We start from the raw sequence: 17,768 nt of genomic DNA on the forward strand, positions 1-17,768 counted from the left end.
GGCCAGCAGCAGCAGCAGTGATGGGAGTGGTGTATGCATTTCAATTTGATTTCCTTGTTTGCCACTCTAGAAAATGTTAACCAGGCCCAAGACTGCATATTCTGTATCAGACCAAAGCCAGAATTTTTAAGTGATGCTCCATATTTATAATACTCATCAGAAGTCAAATCCTTAGTTCAGTGAAATTATGGGTTTTTTTTCCTAAGAAAAGCAAAAAACCAAAATCTCTGTAAAAGGTGAAGCCATGTGTATGCAGCTCTACCACTGCATTAGCTGTTATTTAAGCCCTAAAAATAAGGAGCCTCTAAAATTTAAAGTAATAATGTTTTCTTGCTTTTCTAATGGACAGAAATAAAATGAAAGCTAATTTGGTGCATTGGTTTTGTGGGGGTTTTTAGTAATTTCCCTTAAAAATACTATTCTACTTATAACCTTTCCATTTCCCTTCGGTATCTATTAAAAATAAAATCAGAAATTAAATTAAAAATAAAGCAAATCAGAAACTTTCAAAGGATTACAAAACTTGAACTCATAGAGAGCTTATAATTTTCACTGGATTTGTATTGGCATCTGATGGATATGAGAGGAATTATTATTTTTAGTATGCAAAACAAAAAATTAGGCAGTACTAGTAATTGTTAACTTAATTATACAACCACCAAGTATAAAACATTGAGCCAAACTAGGATTTATCAACACTGACAAGCCAAAGTTGTTAACAACAAAATAGTCATAATGAAGAAATGTTTTTGTTAGGAATATGCCATTATAGACTAGATTAATCATCTAGTCACTATTTCTGTGCACAGTTCAGAAGGATTCTGGCTTGTCTTCATCCAGTTTTGCTAATATTGCTGTAGAATAGCATCAATCAAATACAGAATCAGAAATGTCAACAGATTTCTGCTTATCCTTAAATTAGAATATATTTTTCTTTTCATTGCCTGTTTCTCTTCCAGCTTTTCCAAAATGACCTTTGTTGCCTTCACTTTTTCCTAAGTTATACATTAGTTTTCATCCTGAAAACTCATTCTGGGTGAACCCTTAAATTTTCACTGGTTAAAATCATCATTGCAGCATTTCACAGGAGTCTGCCAACACTAAGGATCCTGCCTTATTCTACAAGTTCTTATATTGGTTACAATGAGCTAAGAAAACAGGAATTTCTTTACTCATATGCCCAGGTTTTTTTTTTTTTTTTCTACACAGCAACAAAACAAAATATTCTCCTCAGTGCTGACCCTAGGTGCTCCTCCTTGAAGAGAGTTTACCAGCATGTCGGAAAAGCTCAATGCTTCATTTTATTTGCCAAAAGTCATATATTCTTAAAGATTACAAACTCTTGATCTATAAAAAGACAGTGAGAGCCTTAAAATGAAACAACAGCCATTTTGCATTGCAGTGACTTTCAAAGTCTATTTAGATTGAAAATTAGCTGTATGTTTCCAAAATGAAAATATAAACTCTCACTGCTACTGTTGTTGTCTGACTTTAAAATGGCTTTATCATTCAAATAAAGCAGGTACTAAGGTGCAGGAGTGTTTCACTTACAGATTTTAATAATGACATGTAGGTGGAAAAAGAGTTGTCATGATACAACTAGCTTTGAAATTGTAGGAAGATGGCAGGTTGCTTTTACTTCCTTCTCCGGAATCAGCATTTTGATACATAACTACCAATAAGCGTACTGGTGGTAGCATGCATGCCAGAAAATGCATTATTTTCAAGTATGAAATACTGAGACCACTGGGGGGAAAAAAGCACAGACCCCAAAAGCAGGTGGGAATACCTGAATTAGGTTCTCAGATCTGCATTTGTACTGGTGTAGAAAAGTCTGGTTTGTTTCTCAAGTCTTTGAGAAGAAGGTAATCAGAAATAAAACTGCTCTGAGCTGATATTCAGACCCACACAAAGACAATCATAATTTTAAGATGAGAGATGCAAAATGTGGTCAATTTATGAGTCAGCTAAAGAACAGGGAAGCAGACTTCTAGCCCATCACCTTCAGCATGGCTCTTTGGAGGCATCGTTAGCAGTGGGATAACAACTACCTCAGCAATGGTCATTTGACTGAGCTGGAAGGGTACTGAGAAGCAAGCAGCAGCATTCTTATCCTATTAGGGCAGACATTCAAACCTCATATTGGCATTGAAAGTTCTCTTGCTCTATTGGTAATAAATGGAAAGTCTAATGTTTGTAGTAACAGGCATGATACCTTAGCTATGAATTCTCTGGGGTCTCTGAAAGCTTTCTAGTTCCGTGGGCAGTGTGATCACTGACATAAAAACAGGGCTGCAAAGCAAGCAATGGGAGAAAATAATTCTCTGAAAAGGCCAAGTCCTTCTATCTGTTACACCTAAAAGTTCAGTCATTGGCTTGGTAATGTGGCATGGCTTCAACAGAAATTAGGATTGGTGCTGTGGTGCTTATTTTGGCCTGTGAATGTATCTGAGTTGATACTGAGCCAATTACAAAAGAATCTGCCAGTCTTAGAAAAATTAATGAGAAATATTGCAATACTTTTTCTGTTTTCTTAATGGCATTTTCTTAAAGTAAAAATACTAGTATCTTTTCCCTTTCTCTCTTAGTCCCACTCAGTATTTATTTAAATTTTGAGGATTGGATAAAATATGAAAAGTATTTTTGAGAAAATCCACCTCCTATTCATACTTTGTTGGTATATATATTTATGTGTATTTTTCACATATGAGGCCTAAAGAAGAAAAAGGACTGTAAATCTGAGGAAGAGCAAAATTATATCTAGATATGCACCACTTTTACCATTTTGCTCAGGTTGCAAGGGGATGACATGGCACTATGTTCATGAACAAGTTCAAGTTGTGCCTGGGCTGGTGTAGATGGGATGGCAGGAAACCTTTTTTCTTAGAAAACATTGTCAAGGACTGTAAAAGGCTGCCTAAGGAAGTTGTGAAGTCATTATCCCTGCACTTATTTTAAATATATGTAGATGTGGCACTTAGAGACAGGATTTACTGGTGGACTTGGCAGTGCTGAGTTAATGGCTGGACTCAATGTTCTTAGAGTTCTTTTCCAACCTAAATGGCTGTATAGTTCTTTTTTACTGGATTTTTAAATCAGCCTCACCAACCTTCATATTCAGTAATAATTTTCAAGGTACTTCATAATCTTAGAAGAACTTTGTGACATTGTTTCTGTGACACTGCTTCATTTGAAAAGGTCACAATCTCCCCTCATGTGTGCAGTTGTGAAAATTGCTCAGTTGTTTCCTTTGGTAGGGCAGTTGTTTTTCAAAGAGCTACTCAATAGTTTTCCAAATTGCTGTTAAAATTTAATTCACTTAAGGATAATTCACTAAACTTTAAGCATTTTTCAGAAGAGGAAGAAACAAACAAAAGAAAACCTAGATGGTATCATGACACTGAAGACAGGACTTAAACTCCCCTTCTTGCTCTTGTTTTGCACTTTAAAACTCTAAATATAGTGTGGAACTAGGAGAAACCATTACTTTGCCTTCCAGCAGAAATACTGAAACTGTAAATAAGGGAAGATCCCTACTCCGCTCAACTAAGATCATCTACCAAATTGTACCTGGCAGGAACCATCTGCACAAGGAACTGGGGAAATAGACCACTTACTTAAGCACTACAAACACTAAGACAAAACCCCAAATCCTGGATTTAACCATTTAAAAAGATTGAGGAGATGCTGAAAAAAAGACTATCCAATGTATGAAATGCATAAGAAACTGATTCTCCATGAAATCTGAGAGGAACCGAACAACCTCTTATGTATTGCACCTAGTCCTACCTTACATCTTGCATCTAAATATGAAAATTTTGAAGAGGTTGTATATATAATCATAGGTGTGTATATATATATATATATATATATATATTCACTTCCTATGAAGAAGATATAGATTTCATATATAGCATATCATATTGAGAGAAACATTGTTTAACAGAAAAATAATTTGACTTAAGCATATCTATTATTTTAGTTAAAATCAGTGGCATATCAACACTATGAACTATCTAAATACATTCATTCTGGGAGAGTGTGTCCAAATAAAGTTTGAAAACAGTTGCCTTACTTAATGGTGGCATGTACAACTGATTGCAAAAAGAAAAGAAAAAGAAAAAAATTAAATGAGGATATGTACTATTTTTGTCCTACTGAATTCCACTTCTCCCTCCAGTGTACTTTCCTCTTATCTATCAGAAATCTGAATAGTAGTTTCTCCTACCTGTTCTGTATTTTCATTTCCTCGAACTAATTTAATTCATCCACCGATAAAAATGAAAATTTGTTTGTATTTCCCATCAGATGTGTTATTTTATTGCCAAGTTCCTATTGAGAAGCATTTATGATTTCTTTTATCTGTTCAACATGCTCCTTTTCACGCACAGTTTCCTAAAAAGGTGTTTTCTTTAATATTAAATTTATCTCTAATTTAATTTTCTCTCACATTTTCCAAAAATTCCATCCTTTATTTGGGATGCATGTTGCTTCATTCAGTTTTGCAATACTTTCCGTCTTCTTGACCTCTTTGATTTAATTCCCTCACCCTTTTTCTTTCTCTTGTGCTCCTCATTGTCCTTTTACTGTCCTTTTCACCTCTTGATTTTTTTCCCTTTTCAATTTCTGGGATGATTTCTTCAGCAGCTATGCTCTCTCAATTACTCAATTACAACTCCCTTTTATTTTTTTCCTTCTTCCAGTACCTCTCCTGAGTGCTACCTCCCCTGATGCTGCAGAAAGATACAAGGTCTTTCCTGTCTGTAAAAGATAGTGCTCTCCTGCCTATGTTTTAAACTGGGAAGAGGACAGCTGCCTAAAGATGACATCATTCCTTAGTCCTCCAAGGAAAGTGGTGTGGAGATTCATCAAAGAGCTGGCAGGTATCTTGTCTCCTTTACTCCAATGTTTTATCCATCTCCTTAGCAACAAGCATGGGAAGGAGCAGACTTGATTCCTGGCCAAACCTGTTTTCTTCTCTCCAGCTTTCCTTAAGTTTATGTGTGCCCAGACAGGAATAAACCTAAACCAGGGGTTTCTTGTCTGCAGTTGAGCTCCACCTGAAGAAGTCTTCACTTGTTGCCCTATGTGCCCTTTGAGGTCTCAAGGTGATACTTCCCAGGAAGGATCACACGAACACTGATTTTTGGAAAACTCTTGAGGAAGGAAGGGGAGAGGACTCCATTCTATGAATTGACTTATGGGAAAGAATGGATGCTGGAATGGTTATAATAGTTCTTTTCATAAAGTTGATATTTAAGGATTTTAATATACAGCACTGGTTTCCTGACTTCCTATGAAATCTTAGGTTCCAGGTCTTGAAAGCAAAAATTTTCAGATAACTGCAGGAGTGGTGCCAACATGTGTGTAGGACAGACAGGGTCAACAGTAATAAAATAAATCATGGGGGACTTACAGCAGAAGACAGATAATATGTAAAACAGATGTTCAGACCTCAAACAGGAGATACAGTTGAACATGAGCTTAATTGTAGCCTAGTCTAAGATGGGTTTTCTGAACTATAGGCTCTGTTGATGCATACAGTATAGATACAGTATATCTGGTATCAGAGGAACAAAAATCTGGATACTCAGAACTCCACAATTCTATAAATAATACCAATCAATATTGGAAGTGGCTTGGAGAATATGTACATATATATATATTGAACTTTAAATAGTTAAAATTAAGTATGCAATGATTGAAGTGACTATCCATTTAATTTAGTTCTGAGAAACAAAAAAAGGGCAAAAATAATGAAGAAAAAAATTTGTTCAGTTAAATGTAAAATAAATAGCAGAATGTCTGATTTCCTTCTTCAGCACCAACTCTACCTCTACCTAAGAGAGGAGGATGAGTGAAGAGATTCTGGGTAGATGAGTTGGTAAACATTCAGTGTTTAGTTTCTCTTTTGAAAGAAGTCTTAGGTGGTATTTATGACTGGATGATGTAGGAACTTGTGACTTACTGCCCTATGGCAGGATAAGACCTCACAACTACTGGTTTAGCAATTCCGTGTTTAATTCACTGTTCTAAGAGATGAGATGGAACACACTACTTCCCACTTATTTCCCACCTTGGCAACTATTTTCCAAAGTTCCACTAAATCTAGTAGGCAGAACACACCAATTGTTTTCTATGTTACCAGCCTTGATTATTGTATTTGCTGGGAATGTCCCGATGAAGGCAGGAATGATGCATCTGACTCCATGTTCTCAGAAGGCTAATTTATTATTTTATAATACTTTATTATATTAAAGAACACTATACTATACTAAAGAATACAGAAAGGATACTTATTAAATGCTAAAAGGATAATAATGAAAATTTGTGACTCTTTCCAGAGTCTCGACACAGCTTGGCCCTGATTGGCCAATGAGACAAAACAACCCACTCCAGAAACCAATGAAACAATCACCTGTGGGTAAACAATCTCCAAACACATTCCACATGAGCAAAACAGAGGAGAAGCAAATGAGATAAGGATTGTTTTCCTTTTCTCTGAGGCTTCTCAGCTTCCCAGGAGAAAAAGCCTCGGTGAAGGGATTTTTTCAGAGAATGTGAATGTTATGTTTGATAGAATTTTCCTTCCCTACAATATGTAGGGTTTTTTTTTTGGTTGACTCTTTTTTTGTTGGTCTGGTTTGGTTGTTGGTTGCTCGTTGGGAATTTTTGCCAGCCTGACCTACCTTTTGTGCTTTTGGCATGTCGGTGTGGCGCTGGGCGCGTACGGACCGCGCGGATTTGGGCGGTTTTATTGGAGCACAATACATCTCCAGCCTCCTCAGGTCACAGCTCTGGAAGCAGCATTCATCCACTATTCCCTTGTGGTGTAAGCGTCTACTGCTGGATCCATACCCCGTGGGCTTGCCTGTTCAAAACACAAAGGGGGAGTTTCTAGGTTAGAAAGGAAATGCAAAGGTCTCAGGAGCAGTCATATTATTGAGGTGTATTATGTTAACTGAATCACCAGTGGCCATTGTAGAGGCTGCCTTTGAATATTCCTTTCCAGATATTCCTGGAAATGGACAGCTTTGATCTCTATGTGTGGTTGCTATTTAAGCATTTGAGCAAATCTATGCCTTCTTAGAAAAGTATTATTAAAATATTTTATTGAACTGCTTTAGCCTCAAAAATGGAGAGGGAGGAAGCTGAAATCTGGCATTTGGACACCTTACAAAGGAAATTTACCTTTTAGCTTTTGTATGAAAACTGATTGTTGAGCCAACTGTTTTTAGCTAGTGTGTAAAACCATAGATCACAACAGTGTTGTAGGCAAGTATTTCCTAATAAGAAAGGCTACACCGAGGTACTGTGTACAGTCAGAGTGTGTTCCAAAGGGGAAATACTGTGTACCACTGCACAGGCTGTAAGGTCTGCCAGCCAAAAAGTGGGAAGCAGGAATCAAAGTAACCGATGAAATAGGAAGGTTGATGGAACAGATAAAAGTGGAAGATTTTTATATTCCATAAATTTGCACATGATAAGAAATGGGAGTGATATAGCATGGCTTTGCTTTGCTTTGCATTTGCACTGGCCATCTATGGAAAATACTTAATTGGCAAATATTTTGCATTTTTCACTCGGCTCCAGTAAAGGCCAACACTTTCATTCATACAACTCTTACACTCTTAAATTTTTGTCTTTTTTCCTCCTGTGGTTTTTGATTTCCTTAGTAACTGCTGAATTCTCTGCTGTCCTACACAAAGATTAAAGACCCATTATTTCCTGGGATTGTTTGTACACGACCAAGTCAAATGTGCAGTTGCCCTGCTATGACTAACTACAAATGAAGGAACAATAAATTCACAAAAAGTAAGTAGTTGCTTACTTACTACATCTATTTTAAAATTCTGATAGAATTTGATTTTAGACAGTAAAATTCTGAAAAGATTAAGTGTTTTGTTTTGACATTTTCAGCATTAAATGTTTCCATTTACAGAATGATCCACTTTGGTTAAGAAATGAAAAATATGGAAAAAAAGACAAGTATGCCAAGAGCCAAAAGATGAAGTAACTCAATTCAGTCAGCTCTACCAATTTCTTTTCTTGCCTTTTTTTTTCTCTTCTCCTTCTCAGTTATATCACTGAGACCAAAAATCTGTTATTCACAGAGTTTGGCAGGAGTTTACGTTTTAAGAATTACTCAAGTTAAATAAAGGATAAGGATATAAAAAAAGATGAATATTCAGTTTCTCTTTGAGAACTTATTGCCCCAAATGCTTATACAGCAACGTTTAGGTCGATATCCCTGTATTTGTCCTGTAGTTGTCAATTTGAAAAGACAGCACTACATTTTACTGTTCCCTGTGATTTAAACATGTATCCACTGATGAAGAACCCTTGAGGCCTTAGATATTAACAAATGAAAAGACCTCTAGTGGTACAGTGTGTCTCACATTTTAGCCAGCAATTCAGCCAGTTAAGAACTAACTATCCCTATGAGCTTTGTAAACCCAGGAAACAGGCTTTTTAAATGTCTTTTTTTCCCCCAGGGACTATAAATTAAACAAAAAGAAAAACATTCTTACTTGTATATTGCAATTCACTGGAGGCCTCTATTGTACATTGCCTGCTAAATTATTTGTTTCATAAGACTAAATAGTACAGCAAGCCAGGAGTAGATTACAGTAATATTTTGGTTTGTGTCTGTGTGTGTGTGTTGTTTTATGTGTATCACTGAAAAGTACTACAAATACTAGAGATGTGGAGTTTGGTTTGGTTTTTTTTGTTGTTTGGTTTTTGGTTTTTTTTTTTTTTCCCCAGATTATTTTCCCTCACTGAGTTACAATAGGAAATACAAGCTTTTCCCTGGACATTTTTCCTGAAATCTGCCAATAAGGTTGTTTTAGCCTAATACCTTTAAAACTGAGCACTCCTGATAAAGTGTGGAGTGTCATGACTTTGCAGTATACCCACAGCTGTACCACATTTGGTCTTGTTCCCATTTAGGGCATGGAAGGGCAAATTCTGTTCCTGGATATTCAGGTGCCAGATCCAGCTGAACTGCAGGTACAAGAACTGATTAGTCAACCTTCCCTTTCTTTTATCAGTCTGTCAAATTTTCATAAGCAACTAAACCCTGAAAGCTTCTGCTCAAGTTATTTTACCTTGAGCAGAATGTCCAAATTTAATCATCTATAAAGTTGATAGGTTTACTAACCTATTCCTGCTGCCTGCTTTAGTTATTAATCAGTAGCAACATTTTTCCATACCATCATAAATATACATAAATATAATACAAATCCTGAATCCTGGAATCTTTCTGGTGAAAATCTCAGAGTACTTCAAAATCATTTTTAGAGTAGCCAGACCAAAGATGTATTTATCTTACAGAATAATAACTTTATGAAGGATTATACAACATCTAATAGCTCTTCAAAAAGCTTGTATGAGACATGTAACAAGATGGGAATGGAATCTCTATCACACCAGTGATGATTTCAGCTATGAAACATGACATTCACTTGTAGGCTTAAATATTTGTGCCTCATATGGCATAATAAATGCTAATCCTTTATATAAAGATAAAATTAGTATTGAGAAGTTGGATTTTTTTATTCCAATACATGTTTTCCCAAGGCTTTCAAAAGACCAAAGCAATCAAGTATACTTAAAATTTGTGTGATGTAGAAAGTGTGATATTGCCTAATGTGCTGTACAACAGAGAGAGCAAATTAACAGAAAAAATATTCCTTTTCAGTAATCATGATCCACAATCATAATTGAGAAGTATCTGATGACTAAAGTGATTTTTAAGCAATAGATTTTAAATTGCTGCTGACCTTTTAAGTGCTGCAGTATACAAAGATGCTATCACAGAGAAAGATGAGATAAAGAATTACAAGGAGATACCACCACTTTTACAGATGTTATCACTGTTGGGCCCATCTGTTCTGGCAGGACTGCAGGGTCAGATGGTCCCAGTTCATCTAGTTAACAAAGCGTGCACTTAGATCTAGGCAAACATTCAAGCTCCTACGTGGTGTGTTGGATTAAATCACATATTAGACAGTGAGCATATGCCTGAGTGCTCTCCTGCATAGGGACTGATATAACTAAGCACTTTAGTTGCTCTCTAGACAAGAGTCCATATTGGTAAATAAATGGCAAGTGGTTCTGCATTTTAATGTAATTTCTCCTCCTTATTTTTGTTTTAATAGTATTTAGTATTAATGTTTTAATAGTATTGCCTTCAGTATGGACTGCACCTTCTGTGTCACTATACTGGGAACCCATAGTTCTTTCTCATCTTTCTGACATAATTTGAGTGCTGCCTTCCAGCTGTTATCAAAAGTTCCTTCTATTTACTCAACCTTCAAAGTGCTGCCTGTGGACATACAACAGTCCTGGGCATTCCTTTTTGCTGATGTACACTGATTTCCTTGGAGGTTTCTTTCCTTTTTTGTCAGTGTCTAGCTCAAAAGGATTTCATATCATGTAGGTCAAAGTTTATTTAATAGAATATTTGGCTCTTATTTAATCTACTTTATCAAATCTGTGGATGTCTCCTTCAGTGCACAACAAGAAGATATAAAGTTCAGTCCCAGTGATGTCTCCTGAAAGCAGTCCAAGGTATAGGATTCCAATAGTTAAACAGCTGGCTTCTTCACTAACAGCACTTCCCTTTAAATGATGTAAAGTCAGTGGAGTAATTCAGCAGGACTTGTTTCTTTCTGTTCTTCCTCATCCCTACAAAATATCCTCCTGTTGCTGCCACTGGATCTGGTTTACCACTGGTTTCAATGTGAGAAGAACTGGTATAGGTGGACTACAGAAGTTTCAAATGTCAGGTTGTCTAGGCATTCTGTGTAGAACCATAATCTGCTGTTGTAGTATTAAAATCAGAAATTGCATGAGAAATAGCCCAGGATAAATAAAAAACTAATCTAATCTAGGACTCTGGGAAAGAACTGGAGTTATGTCTTCTGGAACTTTTATGTGACTCCTTGTATTTGCTGTTGGGTCTTTTTAGCCGAGCAGTAGAACTCGAGTGCCATGTAGACTGTAATTCAGAAATGCATCATAAATCTGAAAAACAGTGCACTTAATCCTAATCTAGTATTAGAGTCAATCTTCAGCTGCAACTGCAGCTTTTAAAGTATGGTGAAAGGCCATTGACCTGTTAGAGTGCTGTGGTCTTGTAGCAAGAAACTCAAAATGTTTCCATCAAACGTTGAGGTCAGGTGCAATTTGGAAGCATTGACAGCAGCTTACAGCATCAGGATGTATGGGAGCATCCTGTAAAGCAGCAGGTAAATCAGACAGGATTTTCCTGTGTCTGAGAGTTTGTGTTGCTGTATTACAGCACAGTAATTGAACAAGAACCTCCTGTGTGCTAGATCCAGACAGGGAGCTGGTGGTTGGAGAGGTTTTGAGTTGCATGTGCTGTGTGCCTTATGGTGGCACAGAAGGCTAGGGATGCTGAGCTTGAGATACATTTTGCTCATCTTTGGTCTCTGAAAATCAGGGATCCAGTTTAAGACAGTGAAATCACCTGTGCAGGTGTGTATTGAGAGTGATTGTTTCCTGTATTGAATGCTTTGCTTAAAAGTAAATGTATTGTCCTCTGAAGGAAACTATGTTCTTTCATCAGCTACAGATAAAGCTAATTGATCTAGTCTTAACATACGTCCACAGCTTTTTCTAGGAAACTGAACTCAAGGAAAATGAATTAAATTAAAAATTATTTGTCCTAAATCACAGAATGTATGCACCTGCTGCAGTACAAAGCTGTTCTCTTTCATTTCCAATTTAATAATTAAATATGACAAATTGTTCTAAAGAACATGTCAGCCAGTGTGCTGTTTAATTATGTATCTGTACCTCTTTGACTAAATTCTGTATGTTAGTCTAGTACTGTCTATTTTTGCATTATAAATGCCTTCATATGCAAAATAAGAGACTGTTGATATCACTTTTCATCTCCTTGTAATCTTGAACAAATGGATTAGTGTTATATTGGTAATACTTCTTGAGGGTGCTCTGGAATTTCTAATCTGTATTTGAAAAATTATGAGTCAATGTTCAATCAGCAGGAAATGCCTGGGTTTTGATACTTCTATGAAGTGTTAAAACAAACAAACAAGCAAATAAACAAACAAGCAAATAACAAATCTTGGGGATTGTTGTAAAGTCCCCTACCAGAAATACCTCAAGGTTTAAATGTGCAAAGTAGTCAATCTGATTTTCATGTAAATAAGTTGCAAGCATTTTGAAGTGACAATATTTAATATTTAGTTTCCATTTTCCTTCAATGTTTTGTTAATGCAAAAAAATTATTATGCTTAGACTGATTTTTGTTTGTATTCATCAAAATGAGCATATATTAGCATTTATAAATGCTCAATGAATGGATGCCCTAGCTCTGAAATCTAATTTAATATGCATGAGAATAGAGGATAAGCTTTATCAGTATGCACAAGTAAAATCTTTATGAAAGCATCTGCATTTGTGAATATTGAGATATTGCACTACAGCTACTGCTTTGTGGAATTCTAGATTGTATTAACTACTGAGTCCAATGCAATAAGTTGTTTGCTCTTTGCTCTGAAATCCTAGCAAGTAAGACTGGGAAAATATGGACACTCAGTTAGTATTGATCAATAAGAGAAATCTATCAGGACTTCACAGAGTGTTTTGCCTGAATAAGTGAGATTTATAAACTTCACTTTTTGAAATAAAGACAGCTCTTTGATATTTCAAATGCAGAGTAAAATAACTATTTCACTTCTTTAAAGTAAGTGAGACAAGTGTAGCTTTTTTCCAGAAGATCTTAATTTGTAATTTGTATGACTGTGTTTATTTCATCTGTCCAGTAGTTAAGTAATTGTTTTTTCTTATAGAAATATCCTTTCAGAAACATTTTCCCCCTTCATTATAGAATTGAGAAGGAGTTCTTCTCTTCCCCTAAACTTATTTCCCAAGTACAGCACTTGTAACATTTTCTTCTCTCATACAGGTGTGCTGTACTCTGCTCCTGCTATGGAATAGCTGTTTTGGAGGCCATCAAGTGCATTAAGTATGTGATAGACCAATATGCTTCACACAGTAATTCCCAAGCCATTTGCAATGTGTGAAGAGAAAGCACTACAGTTTTGAGAGTTGTGCTGGGATATGAAGCAGGAATTTCAGTGTTTAGATATTTTTGAGGGAAAAAAACCAACTGGAAAAAGAATGGGAAACAATGTGATGTCTTATTTTGCACCAAAACAGTGCTCTGGAGGGTGAAAACCTTGCAGACCTAGCACAATTCACAATCCTACATAGATTCCAGGGCTGGAAAGTGCCAGATCCTGCCAAGAATTATATACTTTGGCAAGGGAAGTGCTTTGCTGAAGACAAATTCACTATTGCAAGAATAGCCAGGTTGATCAGGGTTTAGGACAAGATAATTAGAAGCCAGTAGGTCATTGCTACATCTGAATACTGCCCTTAATGTGCATTGAGGAGGGCATTGATAATACAGACCTTCATCCATAATGAAAATACATCCTTTCCCCTCCTTACACATGCTCTTGCAGGAAATAATTACTGCTTAACCTTGTGTGTGGTGGAAGTAGGAACCAGTCATGATAGAACCTTTCATATCCTTCTTGTCCCAAGCCAGTGTAAAACTGAGTTTTATTCGGATTACCAAACTAATAACAATGAAAACATATGACTGGGTGAAATTGTAGCATTGCTGAAGTCACTGGTAAATTGGTGCAGTCAGGATTATGTCTTCATGAATCAAATGCCAGAAGTTACTTGTATATAACCTGATCCAAGGTCTGCTGAAATCAGTGGAAAGTTTTCCACTGTCCTTAGTAGGCTTCTCAACAGGCTGGTATTGAAAACTTGCTTTTTCTTCCAACTTTAAAGTTCAGTGAGTAAATACTGTCTTAGTGGCATCTAAAGAGATTGCAGGGAATGGGTGTGCTGAGATTCCTTGAAGGAGGTAAGAAGAAGAGGACACTGATGCACAGTGTGAAGCAGAATGACTGATACGTGGTTAATGCCACTGACCACGTAACATGCAGTACATTGCTTTGCACTTTGTAATCAGAATTTTAGCTCTGTAGTTACTCTTTCTCAGCTGTAGACTGAGAAATGAAAGCAAATAGCAAAAGCCAAACATGGTACTCTAGCTTTTGCATTTTGGCATCATCATCTGATTAGAGGCATTAAGGAATGGCTGTTCCAAGTCCCATCTAATATGTTTCCCATTGTCCATGAGTGCACGTATTGGTGCACATTACAATTTTAATTTTTGTTTCTACAGAATAGTCCTTACAGGAGGATTAAGTAGGTGGGCACAGGCCAATGTCACCTACCAGAAAGGTAGACAATTTTCATTTCCTTATTAGAAACAAGTACTGGTTGTCAGCAGCTGAACATGAGCCAGCAGTGGGCCCGGGTGGCCAAGAGGGCTAGTGACATCCTCCTTTTATCAGCAATAGTGTGGCCAGCAGCACCAGGGCAGTGATGGTCCCTCTGTTCCTGGTGAGGTCACACTTGGAGTGCTGGGCTCAGTTTGGGGCCCCTCACTACAAGAAAGGCATTGAGGGGGTGTCCAGAGAAGGGCAGAGAGCTGGGGAAGGGTCTGGGACACTGGTCTGACAAAGGAGCAGCTGAGGGAGAGAGCTGGGAATATTTAGCCTGGAGAAAAGGAGACTTGGGGGAGACCTTATGACTCTCTACAACCACCTGTAATGAGGCTGTTGGGAGATGAGGGTTGGTTGATTTTTACTTCCCCCAAATAAAAAGAGATAGGAAAAGGGGAAATGGCCTCAAGTGGAGCCAAGGGAGGTTCAGGTAGGATGTCAGGAAAAAGTTCTTCACTAAAAGGGTGGTCAAGCGTTGGAACAGTGATCAGAGGAGGGTGAAGTCAACACCCCTGGAAGTGCTCAAAAAACCTGTAGGCACTTTGTGATATGGTTTACTGAGTAAGGTGGTATGCAGTCAAAGGCTGGACTCTATGAACTTGAAGGTCTTTTCCAACCGTAATGGTTCTGAAGGTGTGGCAATAGAAGAGAAAGTAGGAGGGGAAAAGAAGGTAAGGCCAGTAAAGGGCCTGGCTCACTCCTCACTGACGCCATTAACTTTGGTGGGTTTGCTCTAGTGTGCTCTGAGCTCTGTCTACTAAGATCTCACATCATTGCCAGGGGCTTTTCCAAGGAAAAGTGTCCAACCTTGTACAATGATGCAGTAACAGAGCCTAAGGAATGAACAAGATTCAGTTTTGTACCTATGAAGTCCTGAATCTTCTTTAGACTTTGTTATTGAACTTTCCTGTACTATGACATGAATTACTCCAGAAGTTACTTTAAGCATGGTCAGATGACTTAATGCTTTTGGTAAAAGTCCAGCATATAGTTTTCTTACAGCCAACATTTTAGATGTGAATCATTCCAAACAATGGAAAAACATTCCAAAACATTAAAAATTAATTTTTTATTGTCTGCTACTTTTGGCTATCTTGGGATGCTTTTACCTGTGAAGATCGACTTGCAAGATTCCTGATTAGAAAGTACAAATTAACCACTACATTCAGAAGGGAAATTAGGACAGAAAGATTGGGACAGATTCTTTTATCTTCTGTGATGCTAAACAGAACTGTATCCTAAATTTCAAGAGCTCTTTGTGGAGAAAGATAAGACCATAATTTGAGTAATATTTATGGAATCTAACTATCAATTATTTGCACAAGAGAAAGCTGTGTCACTGCCAGGAACTGAACCTACATCAACATAAGCACCAGGCTTTAACCATATACCTGTCTTTCTTCAACCATATTTTTTGAGTCAGTTGGACACGTAAAAATATAATCTTGAAATGAAACATTCATTTGAGGTCATGATGCTCCTGTTAAATTTGTCAAAGGAGATAAAAGAAAAGTGAAACTTTCCAGAGGAGTACATAGTCATTAGGGAGTGAGGATGAGGTCACCGGGATGAGAAAGGGACAGTGCATTGTGGCTGGAACTAAAACTAGGTAAAATATGGTTACATTTGGTTCATCTTTCACTCACACTACCAGTTGTAGCTCCATCCTTTAGTGATTTAGTTTTGCAAGTAGGAGCTAGGAAAATCAATTCTAGTGAAAGGAACATAAAGAAAAAGAAGTCAGTGCTGAATAAGAGATGAAACTACATTTGCTCTCCTTGTCCTTCCAGCTCACCCTGTTACTGCTGAAGACATGCAGGGAGATTATAAGGGAACACTGGAATAGTGCACGGAGAAATTAGTTCCAGTATAACACCTTAAGTACCAAAACTGCAGTTTCTGCAGGACTCTTGAAAATAGAAGTGCTTGTAAGCAGGAAAGCTGTTTTATGAAGCAAAGAGGATGCAATCCTTCTTTTATGGGGCTGACAATGCCCTCTGTGGTTATGCTTCCTAAAACGGAATGTAGTTTCTGAATAATTTTTTTTTCAGTCCTCAGTTGCTAAGTTTCAATGGTCTTTTCATGGAATTTAAAAGGTTTCAAAAAGGTTTATTTCCATTAAAAGAGAAGTTTTTATAAGTAACCAGAATTTTTCCTTTATTTTTATTTTTTTCTTTCCAACTTAAGTTTGATTAGTAATTGAAAGTTTTGCATCTGTTAAAGATGTTTTTGAATGGCTTCTCTTATTTTGCAATCCTGTTGTCCTTTTGCTTCACTAGGCTTCTTCTCTGGGTCATACGGGAATACTATAAACTTTAAAAGGGCTGTGGCAATTGATGATCTGGCCTTTAAATTTTAGGTGCTCACTGACTTTTCTTGAGCCACAACATCCGCAATTATTTAAGCAAGAGACTCCAGTTCAGCAGAAGAGCAGTAGGATGAACAAGTATTCTTATAAGTGTGTGGAGTTTTGCATTTCTCTTACAGGTGCCATAATGTGTAAGCTTAACGGTGACTCTGTAAATCCTGTTAAATGTACTTTGTCTGCAAAATCATTCTTCCCAGTGCTGGGCCAATGTTTTTCACATCATGTCATCCACTTTGTCAGTCTGAGCCTAGCCCTGCTCAGGATCTATGGTGGTTATTTAAAAAAACAAAACATTGTGGAAAAAATACTTGTCTTAGGCATCATTGGCCAGTGGAGGGCTTACATGGTGTCAGAGCAAATGAGAAAGTAGGATCAAGTAGTTCCTATAAAATGCATTTCTAAAGGATCTCTTGTTGGTTATTAAAAATCACAGCCCTTTTTAATTCTCAGGTTTTCAACACCTATCACTCATTTTTTATTCCTTTACATGCTAATAAATCTCAAAGCCTGCAGGACTTTGAAGAAATCTTTTGATCATCTGAAAGCAGAGATTCTGTTTTGCCTTGGACATAGACATCAGTATGGATATCTATGGTGTGAGTCTTTAGATATTTAGTTCTGAGGTTACAAGTTACTTAGCTGTATTTGAGATTAAGGGCCCAGTATTCCAATTAAGACTTAAGATGTACGAGGAAAAATGATGTTCAGGCATACCCTGTTGGTACCCAGAATTTGACTTAATAAGATCATAAATATTTCCAGATAACTAGCCTTAAGTAGTTAATCCTACAATTAAATCTGGTACAGATATACATAAACTGAATCCAATGGAATAGAAAACAAAGCTTCCACACAAGAAAGCCACCTAAACACCAATATCCTTGATTTTTTTTCCTCTTTGCTTCTTCTATCTGATTGAATACAACTGAAGGAGTTGGAGAATGCCCAGGTGAGGTTAAATTGTTTTTCAGATATTAGATGTGCAGCTGATTTTCATTTAATTACCTATCCAAATCAACTTTGTCATTATCCAC

At 36.9% G+C, this 17,768-nt stretch overlaps 1 protein-coding gene across 1 annotated transcript in view; it reads right to left on the bottom strand.

The window, feature by feature from the left end:
* Positions 1 to 17,768, bottom strand: part of IGF1 (insulin like growth factor 1) — a 55,134-nt gene that overhangs the window by 8,941 nt on the left and 28,425 nt on the right. Inside the window, exon 3 of the mRNA XM_036401101.2 lies at positions 6,690 to 6,871. Within this exon, the coding sequence (XP_036256994.1) occupies positions 6,690 to 6,871 (182 nt within the window). The remainder of the gene's footprint in view (positions 1 to 6,689; positions 6,872 to 17,768) is intronic.

This window comes from Molothrus ater, chromosome 5 (assembly GCF_012460135.2).
Source record: "Molothrus ater isolate BHLD 08-10-18 breed brown headed cowbird chromosome 5, BPBGC_Mater_1.1, whole genome shotgun sequence".
Classification (NCBI taxonomy): Eukaryota; Metazoa; Chordata; class Aves; order Passeriformes; family Icteridae; genus Molothrus; species Molothrus ater.